Source organism: Raphanus sativus, chromosome 8 (genome assembly GCF_000801105.2).
Source record: "Raphanus sativus cultivar WK10039 chromosome 8, ASM80110v3, whole genome shotgun sequence".
Classification (NCBI taxonomy): Eukaryota; Viridiplantae; Streptophyta; class Magnoliopsida; order Brassicales; family Brassicaceae; genus Raphanus; species Raphanus sativus.
This window is the reverse complement of record NC_079518.1, coordinates 9,719,210-9,743,046: the sequence shown is the minus strand read 5'-3', so window position 1 is coordinate 9,743,046 and position 23,837 is coordinate 9,719,210. Positions and strand designations below refer to the sequence as shown.

At 38.0% G+C, this 23,837-nt stretch overlaps 5 protein-coding genes across 10 annotated transcripts; 4 read left to right on the top strand and 1 right to left on the bottom strand.

Annotated features, from left to right (window-relative positions):
* Positions 1-12: 12 nt before the first annotated feature.
* Positions 13-7,060, bottom strand: LOC108821929 (DDB1- and CUL4-associated factor homolog 1). Its single transcript, XM_056992571.1, has 13 exons — positions 6,685-7,060; positions 6,528-6,603; positions 6,288-6,404; positions 6,026-6,186; positions 5,214-5,937; positions 5,036-5,124; positions 4,485-4,911; positions 3,823-4,386; positions 3,566-3,748; positions 3,048-3,476; positions 2,859-2,969; positions 935-2,770; positions 13-842 (listed from the first exon to the last, which is right to left on the bottom strand). Exons 1-13 carry the CDS (start codon positions 6,930-6,932, stop codon positions 141-143), a joined length of 5,667 nt encoding a protein of 1,888 aa, XP_056848551.1. The 5' UTR covers positions 6,933-7,060; the 3' UTR covers positions 13-140.
* Positions 7,061-7,550: 490 nt separating this feature from the next.
* LOC108821928 (uncharacterized) lies at positions 7,551-9,409 on the top strand. 6 transcript variants are annotated; one of them, XR_008938062.1, is made up of 9 exons: positions 7,551-7,703; positions 7,790-8,054; positions 8,125-8,187; positions 8,268-8,307; positions 8,401-8,465; positions 8,551-8,667; positions 8,744-8,872; positions 8,958-9,029; positions 9,135-9,409. XR_008938062.1 is itself a non-coding variant. In XM_018594922.2 (9 exons), exons 1-9 carry the CDS (start codon positions 7,585-7,587, stop codon positions 9,137-9,139), a joined length of 879 nt encoding a protein of 292 aa, XP_018450424.2. In that variant the 5' UTR covers positions 7,551-7,584; the 3' UTR covers positions 9,140-9,409. The 6 variants fall into 6 exon arrangements, 4 of the variants coding, with proteins under 4 accessions (XP_018450424.2, XP_018450423.2, XP_018450422.2 ...); XR_008938061.1 differs by having other exon boundaries at positions 9,132-9,409; XM_018594922.2 differs by having other exon boundaries at positions 8,954-9,029.
* Positions 9,410-10,046: 637 nt separating this feature from the next.
* On the top strand, positions 10,047-12,774 carry LOC108821927 (dynamin-related protein 4C-like). The gene is made up of 3 exons (XM_018594918.2): positions 10,047-10,579; positions 10,705-11,074; positions 11,446-12,774. The coding sequence occupies exons 1-3, from the start codon at positions 10,138-10,140 to the stop codon at positions 12,653-12,655; spliced, it is 2,022 nt and encodes a 673-aa protein (XP_018450420.1). The 5' UTR covers positions 10,047-10,137; the 3' UTR covers positions 12,656-12,774.
* Positions 12,775-16,222: 3,448 nt separating this feature from the next.
* Positions 16,223-18,080, top strand: LOC108819539 (uncharacterized). Its single transcript, XM_056993213.1, has 4 exons — positions 16,223-16,415; positions 16,545-16,662; positions 17,367-17,581; positions 17,686-18,080. The coding sequence occupies exons 2-4, from the start codon at positions 16,573-16,575 to the stop codon at positions 17,966-17,968; spliced, it is 588 nt and encodes a 195-aa protein (XP_056849193.1). The 5' UTR covers positions 16,223-16,415; positions 16,545-16,572; the 3' UTR covers positions 17,969-18,080.
* A 561-nt stretch (positions 18,081-18,641) lies between these two features.
* On the top strand, positions 18,642-21,328 carry LOC108821583 (uncharacterized). The gene is made up of 6 exons (XM_018594586.2): positions 18,642-19,319; positions 19,451-19,501; positions 19,616-19,697; positions 19,991-20,047; positions 20,573-20,616; positions 20,791-21,328. The coding sequence occupies exons 1-6, from the start codon at positions 19,315-19,317 to the stop codon at positions 20,864-20,866; spliced, it is 315 nt and encodes a 104-aa protein (XP_018450088.1). The 5' UTR covers positions 18,642-19,314; the 3' UTR covers positions 20,867-21,328.
* Positions 21,329-23,837: the final 2,509 nt, after the last annotated feature.

Sequence of the window (23,837 nt, the reverse complement as noted above, 5' to 3'; positions counted from 1 at the left end):
ACAATGCATTCCTTTTCTTTCTTTTCTAAATTCGCGTATTAATAATCTATGATGTAAACGTTACTTATCAAAACTTGGGATAGTGAATCCGTCTTGTACAATCTGTAGAGCTCAAAAGAACACAAGATAAAAAAAACATTTTAAATAATGCTGTCCATAAACTCCTCTTCGCCACTGCTCATGGAATCACCGTCATCATCACTGTCTTCATCATCACCATTACCTTCTTCATCATCACCGACGTCACTTACAATCTCCATAATCCCACCATCAAAGAACATACCTCCATCATCATCATCAAAATCACTCGCACTGTTATCTTCATTGTCATCGCTGCTCATGTCATCATCTCCACTGTCGCTATCGCCTCCAGCTAGTCCAAGAATCCGGTCCAGGTCATCTTCGTCGTCTTCATCATCTTCATCTTCATCCTCTGTCTCACCATCATCATCGGGATCCGAGTCATCATCTGTCGGTCTCCGTCTGCCAATCTCATACATCCTGGCTGAGGCAAACATATCATCTTGATCTTCCATTGTGATCAGGCCGAGGAAGGAATCTGTTGGTTCCGTGGCGAAGTCTAGAAGACAACGGTCCACCGGTATAGTGGCAATGTCTGAATAGTTTACCGCATCGAGAGTGCGGAAAGCAGCAAACAACGGATGTTTCGTACGACGTGTGTTAACAGCAGACATCACGTCCTCAATATTTCTCCTCAGCATTGCGTATATAACGTCTCCCCTGGAGTTGAACGTAATAGCTGTCTGGTCCAGTGATGGTACACTCCGAATAAGCCTCGTGTTCATATTCCTCAAGTCCCAGACCTCCGAGTTTATGATCACCTGTTGTTGTTATAAACATTTAGATAAGCCAAAGACACAGTGAGCTGCTCAAACATTAACCAGATAATATATATATGATTTTTATTCATTACCTCGTTTCGAGAAGGATGAAAACCACCGCCGCCATAATCAGTAAACTGATCAAACCGTTTGCAACTATTTGGGATACGGCGATCCCAGAGATGACCATTCCACATTATTAGTGAATCGCAAGGGTTGAAGTGTACAAGAGAATAGGGACTACTCCGGGAAGAAGTGTCCGGGTCAGTGAATTTATCGGAAAGGCTTCCCGTCTCTACGTCGTACAGAAGAACATCTTTTGTTGATCCTTCACTAGAGAGCGCTGCAATAAGCAACCCGGAGTTGCTGAACTTTCCAGCCCTGCATCCATCAAAGGAGTGTTTACACCCACCAGTTATATAAGACGCGTCCCACAACTGCACGTCGCTGTAGCTCGACGAAAGCAACAGCTGAGTATCACCAGAGACGTATGACTGAACAAGTGTGACCGGAGCCTGGTGGCCTGAGACACTCTCAAGCATGTTACAGCTGCCAGCGTCAAATATCTTGATTTCTCCAGCATGGCTACCGACTGCTAAGTGGTTAGTACCTCCAAGGAGTGAAATGCTTGTAAAGAGAGCAGTCTCGTCCCGGTAAGATCTCCAAGATTTGAATCTGCTGAAAACGAATTGACGGTCCCTGCGATTCCCATGGACCCCACTGTAATAACTCTGAAGCTCACGGGTGCCAAGACGGCCAGTGATGTTTAGTGGAGCTTCAAGTAACCGTTTAGGTTCAGGACAGACGTGCGGATGTAGGAGAGACACAGGAGGGAGAGTTGTGATTGGAGCTCGGCACTGCCTGTGTTGGTGTTTCAAATACTGAACAACAAGGGAGTCTAGTGATAACCGTTCCGGATTTGAAGGCTGGGGATCGCTTGGAAGCCTTAGCTGAGAAGCAGGTGTCATCTGGCCTAGTCTTGAGTTCCCAGATTGGTTGACATCCAAAGCTGAAGATGGTGTTTGGAAACCTGAAGCATCCGCAAAGGTTGAGTTCCTAGGTAAGGTTGGACAAGCTGGAGTTCGAGGTCCATGCTCGCCCAAATTGATTCTTTTACCTGAAACTGACGACTCTGTTTCTCTTAGCTCAGACAATTTCCGTTTTCTCGGAAAAACTGGTGTCTTGAATTGAGCATCAGCATCAAGGTCGCTCTTCAAAACTATTCCTGCAGCAGCTTCTGATGCATCTGCACAAGCAGAATCTGGATTTGAACTACTGTTTACTCTCTGCGTAGACTGAGCTTGAGTGTCCTGGGACAAAGACTGCTTTCGTGACTGCGAACTGAAGCTGGGTGAGAAAGTCAACTGTTTCTTCTTTGCGGATGGAGCTCCATTACCTCTCGAACTAGGATCTTCTTCATGAGCATTGACTTTGGGTTTGCTAGGGAAAAAGCCACTGTTAGCACGACCAGAGGGCCATTGTTGCTGTGCTACTGGCGTGGACGTCTCCAGTGTGGAGGAAGCCAGATGTTTTTTCTTGGCAGATAGAGCCGCATTAGATATAGAGTTAGGATCTTCGTCATGTGCACAGACTTTGGGTTTGCCGGTGAAAAATCCACAGTTAGCACGGCCAGAGGGCCATTGTTCCTGAGCTACCGGTGCAGACATCTCCGGTGTAGCGGAATATGCAATAGAAGAAGGGGGAGCCAACGAAGATAGAGGACTCAACTGAGCCTCTTTCAACAGTGCTGAAGCAGTTTCACCAAGACCTGATGCCTGGAGGTGCTCATGGATAAGTAGCAAAAGCTCCTTAGAATCATATGTTATAGGTGTTGCTGCTGCAATGGCAGCTCTTTCAATGCGCCTCAGTGTTGGAGTAGCAGCATCACTGGCTGTTAGTGTATTCGCATGCCCTGAATTTGTCACTATCTGCAAGCAAACACATATAAACCACAACTGAAAATGTCTGCAAAACTTCAACAGAGAAACAAAGGAATAGATCGGTTCAGATGGTTACCCCTATCAGCTCAAGGGCCACCTGCGTAAGTTCAGCCTGCCATCTGACCTGATCTGTTCCACTTGACGGCCCACCTGAATCCCGAATTAATTCTGATAAACTCTTGCCAACCTTAAAACCGTCCTTGGAAAGTCAGTTTCAATCAGATGTATTTCAGAAAAAGAAAACGAAGGAAATTTGCAATTCTACCTCAAGTTTAGTCAGTATTTGTGCAATTGTATCATCTCTAGCCAGACCAAGAAGAACCCTGCAGGACAACGCTCGTAGACAATCTGGGGTAGCAGGGGGATTCACATAGATTCTGGGCTGAAGAAGTTTCAAGAGAATTTTTATACCATCATTCCCACGAACAGCCTCACGTGCTTGACGATAAACCTGCTCTAACTTAGCGGCAAGGCCAGCAGAACCGGTTCCTGCTCCTAAGAAAATTCTTCGATCCCCGACCAAACCTGAAGACGCTGGTGCAACAGGAGTTGGCGGAGCATCTGCAGGAACATCGGTTGAAGGACGGGCAGTGGCTTGGTCGGGAACAGGTTGCTGGGTAAGAAGCGGCTTATTGCTTAATGATGGTGGTGGGCACACCAGATTGATTAGAACATTTAGTGCAGGCTGTATAATCTGCAATAACAAAGAAAACATCAGGGCAAACTAAATGAGACGCAGAAGAAGAAAGACTACACCCATGTGAATGGAATAGAACTGCTGACCTCAGGGTCCACTATGCTGTTGGAAATATTTGTTGCATCCAGAATAACAGCAATGCCAGCACGGTTGTTGCTTAGTGTGGCACTCACAATTGCTTTGCGGCCATCAGGTATTGAAGTAACTATGTGAAGAACACCAAAAGCATACTGAAGTAGATCATGGAGATAACGGTCCACTGGTGGAGTCTGCACATGCGACCAAAATGTAAGTACACGGTAGACAAAATAAAGTATATGTGGAGAGTAAAATGCTACATTACCTGACATAGTTCCAACATGGTAACATGACCAGAGGAGGCCAGAAAGTTATTGACAGCAGGCCACTGAGTTCTCACAAAGGTCGGACCCAACTTCCTATCCTTCTGTAACTGAAGGAAAACGGCATCCACAGCTTCATTGCTAATGTCAAGGGGCTTATGGGCTGCCCTTATATTAGGAACTCTTGGCACGCCACCTCGGCCACTTCTGCTTGGACGAATGGATTCCACAAGTAAAAGTAGATGAGCTCTAAAATATTGGCGCAAAGCAAAACAAGTGTGAAAAGCCATCTGTTTCTCTGAGGACGTCATGACTTCAGGGGCTGATCGGTCAGAATTAGCACCAGTTCTAACTGAGGCTGCATCTTTCAGAATTGCAAGGAGTTTCTGCAAACTATTATGAGCATCAAATGCATCTAAAATGGCTCTAAAGACAAAAGCAGCAGCAAAGAACAAGGCTGAATTTTTTCTGGCTTGATCCTGGGAACAGTCTAGAAGTTCGATAGCTAATTTAACCACTTGATGTATGAGATCCGATGGAAGTGCACATACACGCTCCATTATACCCTGCGAAACAAATGAAGGTAAGAAGAAGCCGGATTCGTACTAATTCAACAATAGTTCTAAGCAAAAATTGCAATGTACAACTTTGCCATCAGTATTACCTGAAGAGAGCCTATGGTGTATAAGCAAGATGAGAGACCATAAAAGGTCTCAGTAACCCTTGGAACAGCAAGTAACTTCTGCAAGCCACCACGGTCAACAAACATTGCAGCAAACTTCCGGTGTGCAGCCAAAGCGCAGATTAACTTCATTACATCAGGTAACAAAGGAGACAGTGTGAAGCTATCACCAAGTTGGGACGTACGTTCCAGTAGCGTAATGCATACATCAACACCTTTTTCATGGAGGACAGGCCCGAGAACCTCCACATATTCTCCCAGTATCTCAAGGCACTGTATACAATATTTTTCTTGTAACTGAGCCAACGATTCAATATCTGGAACCGAAACTTCTCCAACATCCACAATTGCGTCTGTTTCCACGGTACTCATATCCGTAGTTTGATCAGATGTAGCACAGGTGGGATTTCTGTAACCAACCAAATAGTAGAGTTTAAGGACATTAGATCATCTAGAGATAACTAGAAGCTACCATAATTGATAAACCTCAGCAGAGTTAATGACATAATCCACAACAGCATAGCATGACTGACCTTGAAACCGCAGCGGCGTCTATGACTGTAGTAGCTGCTCGATGAGCAGCAGCCACGGCAGCTTCTTCACTGCCAGAGGACTTAAATTCCTGGAAAATTTGAAAAGAAAGACGATCAATATAAATATCAGGACACCTGTACCAGAGGTTCATCAAAGAAATCGAAATAAATAACATGCCTCCAACGCAGCAGTTTTAACAAGCTCTGCTGCTGCATCGCCGGCTGCTTTAACTGCTTCATCAGGAGCATTGGCAGCTCTAGCTTCAGTTTCAGCAGCTCCAACAGCACTCTTTACTAGATCAGTTATGTTTTTGGTTCCTATCACGCAGTCTTGAAAGCACTCATCATTCTTCTCTCTTTCAATCTCCATTATACTAGACTTCATTTTCCCAGCATTTCTGACATCTAACTTTTTTGATTGATCCCTATCTCTGACACCAAGACGACCTGATGTAGGAGATGCCAAGAGAGCGTCTGCATCAGTAGCACCTTCATTGACCTTTCCCCTCACCCTTGATTTTGATCGGTTCACTCTATTTCTCGAAGGGTCATCTCTCCCGGTATTGTCATCTCCAGGCTTCAATTTACTGTCACCAACAGGTGCAACATTACATCTTTCTCTGCCATCGATTTCAGATTCCCCTTCAGACAGCACATCAGATTGTCCCATCTCCCTAGCAGAGTCTGCCTCAGGAACATGGTCACCTTCAACTGTCTCCACAACTCTCCTCACCCTACTTCGACCATCTTCTTTTGTTTTTAAAGAAACATGCTTAGCCTCAGTCGTATGAAGGGCATCTCTACGGCTTGTGCTTGCCTCTCCAATAACACGCACTCGGAGATAATGCATAAGCTTGGCAGATAGTCCTGATGTCAAGACGTCTTCAACTAATTGACCACGACTTGAGTCAGATACAAAAAAAAGTTTCAGATGTGGGCACCCAAAAAATCGAAAAGAGAAACAACAAATTAAGAATGTTATATCCATACCTCATAAGAGAGTGAGCGAGAAGTCCAGTAGAATAAGTCTTTAACATCTCGGAATCTGAGGCTTCACTGTTACCAGAGTGTTCACCAGGAAACTTAACTGCCTCTTCCAAGACCCAATTTTTAAAGTTCTCCGTAACAGCATCATCGAAAACATAAGGATGCTGAACCCAAATAAACAAATAAAAAAGGAGCTGCGTCATGAACCAACCAACCAACCAACAAGCTAAAAGCGTAAGGGAAAAAGAAGCTCGTAGAGTCTTACCGTCCAAGTAAGCAACCAATTCATTAGCAACCTTGCGGAGGCTGCCTTTACGGATGTTGAGTAAGTATTCTCAGATAGAAAAGTTGACGAAATCAACTCAAAGAACTCATCATTCTCCTGTAAACAAAAAAAACATAAGTAACCAATTTTTTTTTTGTTGATCAACCATAAGTAACCAAATAAGAAGACAGAACACACTAATAGTTCCTTCCACCATTCTGTAAGAAAAAAAAGACTTACTTTGATGAGTTTACATAACTTGCCACTTATATGACTACCACGACCATTAGAGTAGAACCCATTCTCCTTTATGAACCTGCGGAAACAAGTAAAGCGTCAAGCTTTAATTAAAAAACAAAAAACAAATAAGAGAGAACAAAATTAAGAAGAGACATACAGAGACTCCTGAGATTCGAGGAGGTGGCTAAGAGCGTGGAGGACAGTAGTGTTCGGGTTATTAGCACCGGAGGTGATATGTTCCATGAGCTTCTGCGCCTTCTCTATAAGCCCGTCTTCTTTAGGGTTATCTCCTCCACCGGTTGAATTCTCCGTCTCTGTCTCCGTCGCCGTCTCCGCCGCGACAGCTAATTGTTCGTTCTCAGCCGTGGGATAAGGGACCTCGGGTTCGTTACCTTGCCCGTCCATGTTTAACCTGTCTTTACAAGGGAGAAACAGACAGAAGCGGCGATCAATTCAGACGTAGGAATATGGGGGAAAAGAGCACACTTTGGTTGTGGAATAATAAGAAGGGAGGAACGCAGCGGAGACGACAAAGGTGAACCGACTGTGATACTAAAATATAACCCGACCCGGTTTCTCATGAGATAAACCCTAGCCCATATTTCACTAAATGGGCCTATATAAGGCCCATGTTATTAGCTTGAGCAGTTGTATGTTCGGTTTGGTTTGTTGTTGTTCAATTTGGGCTAAATTAGAAGGGGTTCTTTCGGCTTGTTGGTTCGATTTGAATAATAAGATTTGTAATTGATTAATATCCAAAAAAATTGGATACAATTCATTTTAGATTTTTTATGATTCAGATAAAATATAATATTTAAATTCTTCGGATACAAAATTAGGTAATTAAATCACTTCAAATATTTTGACTACGAATTAAACAATTTAGTTACCATTTTTATCTATGTTTGGTTTCGGTTCCGTTTTAGTTTTTTCCGGTACATAGAAACATGAACCGGTCAGATATTTGTAACAATCGGTTCGGTTTTAATTGATTTATCGGTTTGGTTCGATTAGGTTCTTTGGTTTGGGGCTCCCACCCACAGACTTGACAAGTAATATGTCCGTGAGCGTGGGTCTTCCGTCTCCGGCGACTGAACATCACCCGGAGATGGACAGAGAAGAAGCTTCAGACGAGTCTTCGACTTCGTCTTCAAATCAGCTAGAGAGTTGGACAGAGTAGGTGTCCCCATTAGACTTTAAACTTCAAATTCAAATGCAATCAAAACAGTTCAGAGATTTTGTGTTTGACTTTCTTTTTCCAGAGAACAGGATCAGCTGAAGAAGAAACTGATCACGCACGATGACTTCCCCTGGAAGCTACCTTCATCAACGGCACTCCCTCAGGGACCGGCGGAGACCCTTAAGTACGTTGGAGGTGTGGACATAAGCTTCTCCAAAGACGATTCCTCCGTGGCGTGCGCTTGTCTCGTCGTTCTCGAGATACCTTCTCTCCGTGTGGTTCACAATGATCTCTCTCTCCTCCGCCTCAATGTTCCTTACGTTCCTGGGTTTCTCGCCTTTCGTGAGGTTATGCTCTGTTTTCGTTTGCTTTGTTAAGTGTCTTAGATTGAAAGATTGGGTTTTTATCGTGTTACAGGCTCCGGTTCTGTTGAAGATTCTTGAGAAGATGAGGGATGATCAGCATCCTTTCTTTCCTCAGGTTTTGTTGTTGTATGGTTTTGCGTTGTTTTAGTGTTTGCTTTGATTCTAAAAGTCTCTCTCTCTTTGCTCTTTGTAAAGGTACTGATGGTGGATGGGAATGGGATACTTCATCCACGAGGTATATATAAGTAACAACACAAACTTTCTTTGTTTATGATGCACATCTCAATCTCTGTAATTCGTGGTGTGTGATGTAAATTTGTGTTGTTAGGATTTGGCTTGGCGTGTCATTTAGGTGTTCTTGCTCACATTCCTACCATTGGGGTCGGAAAAAACGTACCAATCTTCTCAGAATCTCTCTTTTTTTGCCTACATTTGGATTTGGTAGTTAATCTGGGGTTGTATGGTATGTCAATGTCAGCTGCATCATGTGGATGGTCTGGATCATTCTGAGGTTAGACGGTTGTTTCAGCTCAAAGAAAATGAGGATGAGCGGGTTTTCAAGTTGGTAGGGTACTCTGGTTTTACGTGGGGAGTAGTAAGTGACTTTGCTTTGAACTGTTTTGTCAATAAGCTGCATTGTCTCTTTGGTAATCACAAATTGTTTTCAACAGGGATTTAGGCCAACTCTGAGTTCTCTGAAGCCCATATACGTTTCAGTTGGCCATCGCATATCACTTGACTCTGCGGTTGAGGCTGTCAAGATGACCTGCAAGTACCGCGTGCCTGAACCTATTAGACAGGTACATTGCTGTGCCAAAAGCGAAATAGTTGTTCTTCGGATTATTGTGGAAAGTGAAAAGTATACCATTTACTATTTGTAGGCAGATATAAGATCAAGAGCATATCTTCAAAAGCACCAACTTCGTCTCTTAAAAGATTTGGGACCACTCGGAATGGGTAACATTTGATGTTTCCTTCACTCTTATAGATCTTGTATCACACTGAAACCACTGCACACAGTAGTTCACTTGTCCATTTTCTTCTATTTTTTTTGTATAGCAGACTGAACATTAGTCATTAAAACAACCAAAGAAGGCTGTGAACACCTTTCCACATTAAAGATCATTCTGCAATGTCTTTACAGAGAAGCTCCACACAAGTTTTTCCTTTATTTATCTCACTGACTCTAACTAAGATTGTTTCGAAGAAATGAGTCTTGTTGTAACATGTTTGTATCCAGTTCGTTGTATGTATTTTGCTTTAAGCTATGTAATAATTCCCATATAGCTATGTCACATTTACTTAAAATTTGAATATGAGAATTATGTTTTTTTTAATGCCATTACTCAAACCGTGTTTAAAGGATTGGATTGGACCGATTTAATACTTCCTACCGAAATCATTCTGGAGTGCAGAAAACACTTCCAATTCAGCCATCTCCTTCTCCTTCAAATTACCTAATAATATGTTTTTTTCTTTTCAAAATATCATTTGGTAACAGTAACCTAGCTACTATGCTTATCGCTATGTCTAGGGATTCATGAAACGGCCGGTATTGTGAATTGTGACTTGCATTGTAAGCCTTGATTTATAGTTGATTGATCCTTTTTGTTTATGTTTGGACATTGTCTCCTGTGTTATTATTCCCACCAGAGGAAGAAAAAGAATTGTGACTTACGTTGTAAATTTTACTTTCTTCTTGTTCTTCCACAATTATATACACAATGCATACGTTAAAAATGGGTCATTTATGTGTTACTACTCTCTTTCACCTTTTCCAAGGAGTTCAAAGTAATGAATGGAAGAATATGGTGACTTTTGATATTCAATTTAGGATCAACTTACATGGAAGAAGTTGTAAAGATCGATTTACATTTATCTCTTGCACTAAAACCCATGGACATAACTTTCAGACTTCTACTTCTTGAAACACCAAACGTCACCGTAAGCCTCAATATATATATATGTGTCTATCACCAAACAAGATCTCACCAGCCAAAAAAAGTTGTTTTCTCTGTCTCATTCTATTTCTTACCTTCTCTGCATCTCTCATAACTAAAGCGAAATGGGAGGCAGTATGATGCCCGAAGCGTATGAAAACAATATCGATGCCGGGTTATCTTCTCTTGCAATCACCAACACTAGTCCCTGCCACAATGTTCCGGTTCAAGCGCCGATTATATCTTCCTACAATGACCAAATCAGGCCGTTGCTCGACACTATCGACAGGCTGAGGAACCTGAACGTGATGAAAGAAGGGATCCAGCTTCCCACTATTGTTGTGGTTGGAGACCAATCCTCTGGAAAGTCCAGTGTTCTCGAGTCCCTGGCAGGAATCAGTTTGCCTCGTGATGTAGGAATATGCACCAGGGTACCTCTTGTGATGAGGCTTCAGCGCAGTTCTAGCCCTGAAGCTGAGATCTTGCTCAAGTACGGTGTTAAGTCTGTTACTACGGATGAGGAACACATCACCAAAGATATATGCACAGCAACTGAGGCTATTGCTGGTAAGTTTTCGATTAAAACTAAATGTGTATATATTTAATAATTACATTATATATATGTATATATGTTATGCTACTCCTAGTTTGTGATAATTATGATTAAAGTTGTAAATATACCCATTATGCAGGATCTGGGAAAGGCGTCTCAGACACTCCTCTTGAGCTCTATGTAAGAAACAAGAGTGTTCCTGATCTGACAATGGTTGATCTCCCTGGGATAACTCGGAACCCCGTCAATGGACAGCCTGAAGACATATACGAACAAGTATCAGCGATGATCAAGAAATACATCGAGCCACAGGAATCGATCATTCTCAACGTTCTTGCAGCTGGAAACGACTTCTCAACCTACGAGTCCATACGCATGTCCAAGCAAGTTGACAAGAAAGGGGAAAGAACTCTGGCTGTCGTGACGAAAGCCGACGTGCAGCCTCAGGGACTCCTTGAGAAAGTCACGGCAGACGACGTGAACATCGGACTCGGTTACGTCTGTGTCAGGTATTGTCTCAATGTAATCGTATGAACTCATAAGATCAAATAATAATAACTTGTGAAAAATTATCTTAAAAACTTAACTCAAACAGGATTAGTATAACTTGTGTCCCAAGTTATCTTTGAACTTCATGTTTACTTCCAAAACATTAGGAACCGTTTAGGTGATGAGACGTACGGAGAAGCTAGAGAAAATATTTCAAAAAACTCATAAGATCAAATAAGATTAACTCTCTTATTAGCTAAAGAAAAATATTTCAAAAAAACTCTGAGAAAGATCTCTAAAACCTATTTATCTTGTAGCATAATTTGAATAGTTATCAGTATAACTTGTGTTTCAAGTTATCTTCAAACTTCATGTTTGCTTCCAACATCAGGAACCGTTTGGGCGATGAAACATATCAAGAAGCTAGAGAGAAAGAAACGTCGCTTTTCAAGACTGATCCATGGCTCTCCAAGATTGATAAAAACATCGTCGGGATCCCGGTCTTGGCTAAAAGGCTCGTCGAGATCCAAGCGATGATGATCAACCGTTGTTTGCCAGGGATTGTAATGAAAATCGACGAGAAGCTGGACAAGAGTGTCGTCGAGTTGAGTAAGCTGCCAGCTGTGATAACTTGTGAGAGGGAAGCTTGGATGACCCTCACGGATATCATCCGTTCTGTGGAGTCTCTTCTCAAGCTTCTAATCATACAAGGAGAGTACTCCGAGTATCCGGATGATCTCAACATGCACTGCTCTGCTCGTTTGGCTGATATGTTGATCAAATTCTCAAATGATCTACAAGCTCAGCCTCAGGTTGCCGGGACCGAGTTCTTGATGGATGAGATCAATGTTCTTGAAGAGTGCAAATGTATAGGTCTGCCTAACTTCCTCCGAATGTCAGCCTTCGTATCCATCCTTTCGCAACGTCTCGATGCGATACGTGCTAGGCCGGTCGAGTTCATGAAGGAGATATGGGACTACCTCGAAGCTGTTCTCTCATCAGTCATCAACAAATACTCTGAAAACTTCTCTCAGATTCAGCCTTCCATCCAACGAGCTAGTCGGAGACTAATCTCTAAGATCAAAGAACAGTCCGTGACCAGAGTGGTCGAAATGGTTGAGATGGAGAAAATGATGGAATACACATGTAACCCTGAGTACACGACGGTGCGCACGCAGATGATAGCTGCACAAGCGAACTTCGTCAACACTGTGGTGGGCCTGAATCTAGCAACCTCTGCTTCATCTGGATTTGGAACTGTTCCGATTACGCATCTAAGGAAGTATCCGGCCCAGTTACTTCATCAAGCTCTCGACCTGAAGATAAGCATCACAGCCTACTGGGCCATCGTGGTGCGAAGGATTGTGGACAGCGTTGCACTTCACCTTCAGTTCACTGTGAAGAATCTTGTCAACAGTCAGTTTCAGAAGGAGATTGTCGGGGAATTGGGAGGAGGAGACTTTGAGAAGATGCTTGATGAGTCTCCGTCGGTGGCGTGCAAGAGGGAGAGGCTTAAGAACAGTATCAAGCTGTTGAAGGAGTCCAAGGAAGCTGTTGCTGCCGTTCTTGATCAGAGTCCTGGTCATGGTTATCGCTATTAAAAGTCTTGCTTCGGTGACAAGTTTGGGTTTCTAGGGTTTTCGAATATTATGGAACTTTGATTTCTCGCGTATTATTTATGTTTTTTTGCTTAAAAATAATGTGTGCGGTAGTAACGCCTCATGGGCACATTATGTGGTATTCCCATTTCTAATAATAAATAAATTGAAAATTTCTCAACTATTATAAGCTCAGATCCACTACAGTGAAAAATAGCAATTAATGGTTTTGATTGATGATCAAGAAACAAGAAATGATAGTTGGAAGAGTTAGATCATTTTACCCGCAGCAAAAAGGAATGAAACATGATTTTTTTTGTCTGGTTAAGTGTTCAATGAATTCGTCTGCCGTAGATTCTAGGTCAAACTTCCCAGAAGATTTGTACGTTGCCATTATCTTTTGAGCAACTATCTCTCTCTCTTTTATAAAAATATGAAGTAAATGTTTTGTGGGTTTGATTATAATCATCTCTTGATGAATATGTGTATATATATATAGAGATCGTTCAATGCAAATTGCTTCATCTAGTTGTTTTAACCTAAGCCCACTCATATGAACTTATTTTTCACCTTATCGATCTTTCTATTTATAAACAAAGGCTTCAGCATTACAATTTACTGACACTCTGTTAATTTTCATTTGGCACATGGAAAATAAAGTCTATACAGGCCAAATTAACTCTAACCAAGCAAAAAAAAAAAAAAAAAAAAAACTCTAACCAAGCGAAGTAATTTACGCTGTAACTAATTATCTTGTACTACATTTTAATTTAAGAACGACTAACTGATGTCAGTGTGATTAAAATAGTCATTTTACTAACCACTCCAAGGCATTAGCGTCATATAGTTAATTGACTAATTTCTAATCAGGGATCTATAGTTTTATCAAAACAAGTAGTAATATTTGAATTAAAAAAAAAATATATATATATATATATATATATATATATATTGTGTGTTTTATTTATGATATATACACTTGATAATAGCTGCTAAATAGACTAGGATATAATATTTAAAATGATTTGGAGATTTCAATATATAAAATATCATATAAATTTATATGTTTGGATTCTTAAAATTGTATAATATAATTTTCCACAAAATAATACAACTATTAAATATTATGAAGTAAGGCACTTGTTACCACAAATCTTGTAGTAACAGACATTTTCTAAAAATAGGGTTTTAGTTTGTTTTGTTTGATTTCTAATCAAGATGAGTATGTTACTTTTGGCGAAAATAATATGTCTACTGGGATGGACGTATCATATGCTTTCGTGAGTCGTCAGTGAAAGTGATGTTCCACCGGAGATGAGAACTTGTTCTCATTAATTTGTCTCTTAACTAACAATGACAATAACAACAAAACAATTAGTGGGGGTTAAGCAAATTTGACGGGTTGTTCATATCACATAACTTCGAGTCACCAAAAATAGTTTTTTCTTAACAAATTAAGAATATAGAAAGAGTTTTGGGTTTATTTGTAGAATAGCCATAAAAAAAAGAAAATTAGATTTCTAGAGAGAGGGGAAGAGAGAGATAGGAACATAAGGGAGAAGAGAGAGTGTGTTTTTAGCTACTTAGCAAATTTTGTTTTTTTTATGGCCATATGACCCAATTTCCCAAGAGTTTTAACATTTTTCTTCTGTTTAACATAGCAATTATTTTTTCAAAAAGAAACATAGCAATTATTTGGAACAACACTTAAGAGTTGTTACAAACTTAATGAACGGAGAAAAGTTTTATCTAATGAGTATCATGAAATAAATATCAGCAAAATATCCAGATCAATCAACTTACTAATTAGTTTTAGCTACTTATATGAGTATCCATTATTTTAACACTATTTCTTACTTTTCAAATAACAAAACAATGAAGTTACCATATAAACTATAAACTGAACTGAAATAGGTATTGAAATAATATAGAGAGTCCAAATTTTAGCAAAAAAATATAGAAAGTAAGTAAAACTGCAAATATAGAAATTTATGTGGTTAAATTCAACTCGAGATGAATTTTTATCTTTTGATCGATATAACATGCGTAGTGGGATGTGAAGATGTGTCATATGCTTTTTATGTGAGCTATATGTCATTGGAGAATCATAGCTAATGAGAAACATAGCAATTATTTGGAACAATACTTAATAGTTGTTACAAACTTAATGAACGGAGAAAAGTTTTAACTAATGAGTATCATGAAATAAATATCAGCAAAATATTCAGATCAATCAACTTACTAATTAATTTTAGCTACTTATATGAGTATCCATTATTTTAACACTATTTCTTACTTTTCAAATAACAAAACAATGAAGTTACCATATAAACTATAAACTGAATTGAAATAGGTATTGAAATAATATAGAGAGTCCAAATTTTAGCAAAAAAATATAGAAAGTAAATAAAACTGCAAATATAGAAATTTATGTGGTTAAAATTTCAACTCGAGATGAATTTTTATCTTTTGATCGATATAATGTGTAGTGGGATGTGAAGATCGATGTATCATATGCTTTTTATGTGAGCTATACCTATATGTCATTGGAGAATCATCAAAAACTAATTGTACTTAATTATTATAAGAATATCAATCACTATATAATTTTGAAATTTTAATAATCTTTACAAATGTGTCTCCCACTGACAGTGACACTTTGTGAAAAAGAAAACAACCGGACAAATAAGATGGTCTCGTTTTTGCTACGTTTACCTTCTTCTGCCTTGCTACCTCTACATGGAAACTCGACAACAATCTTGCCCTGATTAACCCTTGGGCTTTTTCTTGGGCCGAACTTTCAAGATAAAATATTCTCCTTATTGGGCTGATTGGAATGAAGCCTAATCCAAACAGTGAATCAGTAATGGTGGATTCTAGGGCCGGGTAAAGTAACAATCGAACCGAATTCGATCTAAAAGTGGTATCAGTCTCAATTCAAAATTGGTTATCTAAAAAACCGGGATCAAATCCGATTTAAACCAAAATATTTAGAGTATCTAAATATATACAATTAGATTTATATATTTGAATACGTGAGCTATTTTTAGATTCAACATCAAAAATATCCAAAATATATAAAATATTTTTAAATTATCTAAAATATTTGAAAATATATACAAATAATCAAAAATAAATATCTAAAATAGCTGAAAAATATTTAAAAACAAAATATTTTTTTAAAAAAATACTTAAAATTTCTATTGATTCCCTATCTAAATATCAAGTCAAACTATTTTTTGTTAAGTTTAAGTATTTTAGTATACACTATTTAAATTTATATGTTATATAACACTTTTATTTTTAACATTTGTGAAATTTAAATGCATATAAATTTTAAAAATTTTAAAATAATTTAAATGGATTATCTAAATCTAGACCGAAACCGCAAAAATCGAATTGAATTTGAACCAAAATTCTAAATAACCAAAAGAAAACTAAAATCATTTCAAAAATCTAAAATTTAAATAGACTGAACCAGATCGGAATGAGTAACTCATTGGATTTCGTTCATATCATTATCAACATATAGAGAGATGTAGATACGTTTTAAAAGAAGAAGAAGATAAATATCGAATCTTTTTTCTTTGTTATAAAAAATCAACAGAATCTTTATGATCCCAAAAACGACACTCGGAGACTTTTCTTAGGGCTTATCCGAATCCGAATTCTCAGTGCAAGTTGATAAAAAAAAGTCTTATCATCAAATCAAACCAACCCCTAACAACCCCCTCCGATCTCCAGATTCATCGTCGCCCTGAGTGTCTCTTTTCTCTCTCATTTTCGCTTTTTCAATTCCCCCGCAGCTCTTCTTCTTCGTTGATTCGATTTCTGTATTCTTTGGTGAATTTTTTTATCTGTTTTTGTGAAATCGAATTTTATATCACCGTAGGGTATATCTACAGAGAAGGGGAGAAAAGATGGCGGTTACTATGAAGCATATGTCGTTGATCGTCTCTTTGTTTGGCGTATTGTCCTTCCTTCTTGGAGTCATCGCTGAGAACAAGAAGGTTCTTTTATTCAATCTTCTCTTTATGATTCGAGTTAATATTGAATTTACTGTTTGTTCCGGATGGTATTTTGCTGAATAATTTTGGAAATTAGATTTTGTCTTATCATATCATAGTAGTTATGTATCAAACAGTGACGCCCCTGCACTAGGTGTTAATTATCTAAATATGGTGAAACTAATTTGATCTGTTTCGATTAGAGGATGCTTTTGCTTGTTGTTTGTTAGTGCTATCTTTTATGTTCATGTTGCTGAAAAGATGATTAGAATTTTGTTTTACTAATCATTTCCAAGTTCTTGGAGTAGCATTAAACTGTCATCTTTGTAACAGCTCTATCTAGTGATAGGAAAAGCCAATTGTTTCACTGAGTTTTGATGCTCTGCTGTAAACCACAGTGAAATGAAATCTGAACCTGTGAACACACTTACACAGTTACTTGATCTCTCTAGGCTTTCTCTTTTGTGATTGTTTTTTGGTTATGATGATCTTTGTTTGTTGGGGTTTGCTATCTTTTCTTCATGGAAGATGTTAGGTTTGTTTTAGTAGCATTATACAGCAATACTCCATAACTTTATGTACTGATAGAGAAGCCAATTGTTTCATCGTAGTTCTAATTGTCTCCATATGCTCTCTCTCTCTTTTGTAATTGTTGTTTTATTGTGAGATTTGTTTATGTTCTTTGGTTTTCTTTTATTTGGTCGCAGCCTGCATCTGGGACTCCAATTAACGGAAAGGGTGTGGTTATCTGCAAATATCCATCTGATCCAACTGTTGCCTTGGGTTACCTTTCTGCTGCCTTCCTCCTTGCCTCCACCGTAGCTGGATACAAATCCCTCTTCATGTCTTACAAGGGAAAGTCTGTTCCCAACTCCGTCTTGTTCAAAAGCACCAGCTTCTCCGTCTTCTTCAACATTGCCTTGTAAGCTTTATTCTCTCTCTCTCTTAGTCATTGATTCAATGCAATTTGGTGTGGTGTAGATTTTTGATTCAGAGTTGTTTGCGGCCTATGATTTTATCTTGTAGGATTACATCTGGACTGGCACTGTCCCTGTTGCTATGGCCAACCATTACAGAGCAGCTTCACTTGACGCGTAATGTTCATCGGAACTTAGAGACCGCTTGCCCCACGGCTAAGACTGGTCTGCTTGGTGGAGGTGCCTTCGTGTCATTAGACTCGTGCCTTTTCTGGTTGGTCGCTCTGATGCTCGCTGATAACGCACGTGAAGACCATTTTGATGAAACTGAGAATAGGAACTTCAATGGGAACTCTTCCTCTAGGGATGTTAGTCTCAAGATTGATGCTTGAGAGAATAATCTGCATCCGATTATTAGTATTGGGTATTAATAAATGGTTTTTTACACTATTATTTTGCTTGTTTGATTAGAAAAGAAAAATGACTATTCGTTTCTTCCGGTTTCTTCGAGGTTCTTAAATAATACTATCCCTTATATATTGAATGACAAACATTGGATTCAATAAATGGGAGAATTTTAAAACTACCACTTTGGAAGTACCACTTTGCAAATATGCACTTAAGAGAGAGACATTTTTATAAATATCTTTTTCATTAATAGCCAAATGACCAAATTAACCTTCCTTTATCTCTTCAAACATTAATCTCATTCTCTAATTTTTTCTCAACTCATCGTTCGCCGGAGATCAGCTGAGATCTGTCGTCTCTCTTTCACACGCCGAAGATCTGTCGTCGTCTCTATCTCACACGTCATCTCTCTCTCACACGCCGAAGATCCGCTGTCATCTCTCTCTCACACCTCGTCTCTCTCTCACACGCCGAAGATCCGCCGCCATCTCTCTTTCACACTTCCTCTCTCTCTCTCACACGTCGTCTCTCTCACACGCCGACGATGTCGAATCTTTCTCCGGTTCAATTTTCTCAGATAGTATGCGTATATCTCTTTTTAATTTTGTCAATTTTCTCTATCTCCTTTCAATTGCCTATTCGTACTTGCTAGTCTTTAATTTTTATTGGAAGTAGTTCGTTATTGTTTGTGATGGAGATAGTTACATTTGGTATTGGTATCTCTATTTGAATTGGTATTGCATTTGGAGTACAAGAAAAATCCAAATGTGATAGCTTCTTCTTCACTGAATGTATTCAAAGAGTGATTTATTGTCATGACCATGTCCCTTTTGTTCATCTTTCTACTATTCAATAGAGGTGAGATTATAGAATATGTTGATTTCTACTTGTCATTTTAATCATTCCAGCTAAGGGAAAGAGATGTTCTGATGGTTAACACTGCATATTGAGTAATTATAATACCTTATAAATCCGAGTTTCATGATTTGTTTGTAATATAACAAGGATTTACAAGAGTTTATAAGAGAAGCTTGTTATACAAGAGTTCTTCATCAGATTGTTACTTAGCATCAACATTTCTGTTACTGATTTTTCCAGGAGCAGCTGCAACATGAAGAAGAAGACGAGCATGTGAAAGTTGTGGCAAAATCAATGAGATAAGATAATTTATAAGCCTTTATTAGCTTCCCCTGTAGTTTTTTATAGTGGTTTATAAAATTGAGAAAGGTAAAGATGTATACTTAGCATCAGCATTTCTGTTACTGATTTTTTCAGGAGCCGCTGCAACATGAAGAAGAAGACGAGCATGTGAAAGCTTGTGGTGAAGTCAATGAGGTAAGATAATTTATAAGCCTTTATAAGCTTCACCTGTAGTTCTTTATAGTAGTTTATAAAATTGAAAAAGATAAAGATGTATACTTAGCATCAGCATTTCTGTTACTGATTTTTTTGGAACACATGGGCAGCCGCAACATGAAGAAAACGAGCATGTGGAAGCTGATGGTGAAGTCAATGAGGTAAGATAATTTACAAGCCTTTATAAACTGATTTATAACGTCTTATAAAATTGTCTTTAGAATTTCACAGACTAATTCCAAAAATTTGTGAAATGTTATTTATAAATTTCACAGACTAATTCCAACAATGTTGAAGTTGATGCTGAAGTCAAGAAGCCCGAACAAGTTAAAGGAAAAACGAGGAAGAGGGAAAAAGGTAAATAACTCTATTTATAACGACTTATAAAATGTAGATTCTCCATGGATCAAATTTTTTATATGATGATAGAATAGGAACAAGAAGAAGATGAAAGGCAGAAGGAAGTTGATGCTGAGATCGAGAGCCTGTTCAAAAGATAGGAAGCTCAATTTATAAATAATTATAAAATATTGATTCTTATTCTTCTAACTTTATAAGTCTCTAGTCTTTATAAATATTTTTAAAGAATAGTTTGGGTATGTTTTGTTTAATGTTTAATGGATCCAATTTTTTATATAATGATAAAATAGGAACAAGAAGAAGATGAAATGCAGAAGGAAGTTGAGGTCCAGAAGCCTGTTCAAAAGGTAGTTAGCTCAATTTATAAAGACTTATAAAATATTGATTTTTATTCTTTTAACTTTATAAGTCTTCCTATAAATAAGAAGTTATAAGCAGAGGCGGACCCACGTGGAATGATAGTGGGTCACCTGCCACAGGTTAAAATTAAGATCTTTGTGGTTTACCGTACTCAACTAAAGATAATATAGCTCATTTGGTTTATTTAGTCACCATTTGACCCATCTTACCGTGTTCGACACCACCAGTGCACCGTTTTACTTATTTTCTAATTTATTTTCATATGTTAGGCTAAAGCACAAAATCTGACACACCTTAAAACTATCTCTGGGTCCGCCATTGGTTATAAGAAGTTATAACTTCTTATAAAATATAGATTCTTCTTCGTTTTCTAACGTGAATAACTTATGCTTCTAAGAAAAAAGAACTATTTATAATGTCTTATAAAATGTAGTAATATTGTTCTTGTTACAGCAATGCATTGGGTATTTTTTGTTTAATTGATCCAATTTTTGATATGATGATTAAATAAGAACAAGAAGAAGCTGATGTTGAAGTCGAGAAGCCTCTGCAAAAGGTAATTATCCCAATTTATAACTGCTTATAAAATATAGATTCTTCTTCGTTTTCTAACGTGAATAAAAATGATTCTAAGGAAAATTAACTATTTATAATGCCTTATAAAATGTAGTAATATTGTTCTTGTTACAGTTTGACATTGAAATGAATATGTGTATCTTAAACATGACAGCCAAAACATGGATCTGAAACTATACAAGTGGATCAGAAATGCAAACTGCTGGACATTGGTGGAAAGAAACATGTAGTTGCCGAAGGACGGGTGCATTCAACAGACCCAAATCAAAATGTCCACTTTGTACGATTGGGTCCGAATGCAGCTAGAGTGTGGGTTGATGCAGTGATGGTAGATGATGCCGTCTTTTGGAGGAAGTCTGAAGAAATCGAGACATTGAAAGATGCATGTGGTTCATCAATTGGCATTAACTCTCTGTGTGCCTAACTAGCTCTCCTGGATCCCTGTCTATCCTCCTGAATAACTTATCATTACGTGTTTTTCATATGTACTAGATAATCTATGGATATGGGTCCCTATCATTTTCTGGCTCCAGTATGCTATTTTCTTCCAAAATAAATAATCCATATTACTGTATATACTCGTAGAAGAAAAAGTTTGGGGACTGGATGGTTGATGATAATGTACATATTTGAAGGAAAAATAAGACGTTTTAAAATGGTCATTGAGATAAATTGTATATACGGCGAGACATTGAAACAGAAAGTTTGTTCATAACTTTTTAATAAATCTGTTATTGTTAGATAAGATTCCGAATTTTGTGTCCAAATGATTTTTATGAGATACTTTGTTAAAATAGGATTGGTAAAAATCTTAGCTAATGTTGTAAGTAAAGAAGAGAAGACAAGAGAAGAGAGGAATCGGTGTATCTTATTTCATGAATAATGAACTTCTTATATAGGATACAATAGCTTGAGTACAAAGTCTAATTTGGAGTAGGGAACAAGTAAATCTAAGACTTTCCATATGGACATCACCATAATACTTATAACACTTCCCCTTGATGTCCATTATATCAAAGTGCTTTCAAAACGCCGTAGATGTTGCCTCGTTAAAAACCTCACCAGGAAAACCCAATGGGAAAAACCATGGTTAAGGGAAAAAGAGTGCAACGCGTAATGACTTCCCCTCATGTGTACATTCGTCGAGATCTTTGAGATGATGTAATCTGATCAGGTGAACTAACTTCTCGAAAGTAGCTGTGAGTACCGCCTTGATGAATAAATCAGCCAATTGGTAGGACACGAATATCACCGTTCTTCTGCAGTGCATGAGTCCTCCTATGACTTGATCATTTTCTTCGATTCTCTTGCTTTCAAAGACTTTAAATCAGCATTAGAGTTTCAAATACTCCTTTCTGGTGTGTATCATTTGTGTGTTCTTTGTTGCCTCATTAAAACATTTTCATGGGAAAACCTAATAGGATAAAAACCATGATAAGGAAAAAGAGTACAACCATACACATTTTCATATTTCTTTCCCTGAAAGCAATATCTTCAGGATATGCATTCCAATCAAATAAATTTCTTTTGAAATTAGAATATCATAATAAACTCTTTCTATTAGAGTATTCAAGATCTATGGACTTCTGGTCCATAATTCTCATTCGAGATAGCTAATAATTTCTTGGTCTATTTAGACTTTAAGCCAAACATCTTACATACAGTCTTCTGGACATTCGCCTCGTACATACGAGTTATTCATTCATAACTATAAAAATTATTATTATGACTTTCTTTCTTGTCATATGAAATTACAACTTTCGGTTATGAAAGAGAATAATAAGTTGCTTAAATAACTTATGGCAAGGGACGTGTATGGCTTTAGTTCCAATACCTTATGGTCTAAACATATCCATAAGACTATCCGACTTAGTATGGCTTGTCATATCAATGCGCCAATCATATTAATACAGTGTACTTTTGGTCGGATGTGCATAAGCCTTAATGGTACTTATGTAAAGCCTTTAGCAATGCCATATCTATTTGGATTCGACCAGACATTCTTCTGATCACTTTTTTGGACCATTATGGTTCCCTTTTATCCACTGATATAATCATAAGGGTTCGTGCTTACATTGCAGCCCCACAATGTAATCTTATTACTTAAACATCGCAGTCCAACTTTTCTTTGATGGCGTCTCATGACCATCTTTACCATTTGCTATATCTTTAAACTATGCATAATGATAGTTGATACCTCAAAATCATATCATGTTTTGGGTTGGCATATTATTCATCTCTCATGGATGATTGGACTGGAATGGAACCAGATATGACCTTTGATTGTATGGTCTTTGGCGTTAGCCTTAATGGTTCTCTTTGTCTTTCTCTGTGATCATCTTATATGTCACTTAGGGCGTACTGATCTCAGTCATACACATGTCCACGGCTATGGTTTCTGCTGCAAGTCATTGCAGTATTATCATATGTAAAACATAGCCTGTTTTAAATATGGTACTTCAGGACCAGTCATATATATGATGATCATCTTAAAATATTTAAGAATCTTTTAAGATAACATCTCTGATTCTAGATGTCTAGTTTAGAACACATAACAATGTAGTCTTTTCAATATCTTTCTTCCAAACAAACAATTTGTTATAACTCTTCAAGAGTTTGGATTTTATTCAAATCAATGATTCTATTGATTCACAATCTCTTGATAAATACAAATGGATGTACTGATTAACTTCTAATATTTCACATATCCCATAAAACATATTTCGATCGAATAGCTAGATTTCTCGGGAACATGATTTTGATATCATCAATCCTTCAAGGATTATATCTCTTAGGGATTATCAGTTTCCAATGGGTTGTATAGTTCAAGTTCTTCCTTTATTGCCAGACTAGTAAGGAACTTGAAAGTAGTTGCATCTACCATATGTGATTATGTCTCTTCACAACCAATTTCATATTGATCTTACTTTGGTGCAACCACATTTCTATCCCATTTATTTTACACCTTCTAGTGTATGGACTACTGGTCCAAATACATCTCTCTTTCACAAGAGTTTGTATCTTTGTCTATTACTTCTTTATGATTTGGCCAATCATTTCTGTGTGTACACTTTTCAATAGACTTTATTTCATGATCCTCTTTCTCATTTATCATATCAGCTGCTACTTTGCATGCATAAATATCTACGACGTCGATTTGCTTATGGGTTCCATTTTATTTCATACATGACATAACTTATT

What these genes read in the sequence shown, in the direction of transcription:
- LOC108821929 (XM_056992571.1), bottom strand. Translation starts at nt 6,932, where the DNA reads ATGGACGGGCAAGGTAACGAACCCGAGGTCCCTTATCCCACGGCTGAG. An exon ending in GACGCCGCTGCGGTTTCAAG is followed by an intron (nt 4,912 to 5,035) that starts GTCAGTCATGCT and finishes GGTTGGTTACAG; the next exon opens with AAATCCCACCTGTGCTACAT. An exon ending in ACACCATAGGCTCTCTTCAG is followed by an intron (nt 4,387 to 4,484) that starts GTAATACTGATG and finishes TTTGTTTCGCAG; the next exon opens with GGTATAATGGAGCGTGTATG.
- LOC108821928 (XM_018594920.2), top strand. Translation starts at nt 7,585, where the DNA reads ATGTCCGTGAGCGTGGGTCTTCCGTCTCCGGCGACTGAACATCACCCG. An exon ending in TGGGATACTTCATCCACGAG is followed by an intron (nt 8,308 to 8,400) that starts GTATATATAAGT and finishes TTGTGTTGTTAG; the next exon opens with GATTTGGCTTGGCGTGTCAT. An exon ending in CTGGTTTTACGTGGGGAGTA is followed by an intron (nt 8,668 to 8,743) that starts GTAAGTGACTTT and finishes TGTTTTCAACAG; the next exon opens with GGATTTAGGCCAACTCTGAG.
- LOC108821927 (XM_018594918.2), top strand. Translation starts at nt 10,138, where the DNA reads ATGGGAGGCAGTATGATGCCCGAAGCGTATGAAAACAATATCGATGCC. An exon ending in AGCAACTGAGGCTATTGCTG is followed by an intron (nt 10,580 to 10,704) that starts GTAAGTTTTCGA and finishes CCCATTATGCAG; the next exon opens with GATCTGGGAAAGGCGTCTCA. An exon ending in CTCGGTTACGTCTGTGTCAG is followed by an intron (nt 11,075 to 11,445) that starts GTATTGTCTCAA and finishes TTCCAACATCAG; the next exon opens with GAACCGTTTGGGCGATGAAA.
- LOC108819539 (XM_056993213.1), top strand. Translation starts at nt 16,573, where the DNA reads ATGGCGGTTACTATGAAGCATATGTCGTTGATCGTCTCTTTGTTTGGC. An exon ending in TCATCGCTGAGAACAAGAAG is followed by an intron (nt 16,663 to 17,366) that starts GTTCTTTTATTC and finishes ATTTGGTCGCAG; the next exon opens with CCTGCATCTGGGACTCCAAT. An exon ending in GTCTTCTTCAACATTGCCTT is followed by an intron (nt 17,582 to 17,685) that starts GTAAGCTTTATT and finishes TTTATCTTGTAG; the next exon opens with GATTACATCTGGACTGGCAC.
- LOC108821583 (XM_018594586.2), top strand. An exon ending in TCCAGAAGCCTGTTCAAAAG is followed by an intron (nt 20,048 to 20,572) that starts GTAGTTAGCTCA and finishes TGATTAAATAAG; the next exon opens with AACAAGAAGAAGCTGATGTT. An exon ending in TCGAGAAGCCTCTGCAAAAG is followed by an intron (nt 20,617 to 20,790) that starts GTAATTATCCCA and finishes TAAACATGACAG; the next exon opens with CCAAAACATGGATCTGAAAC.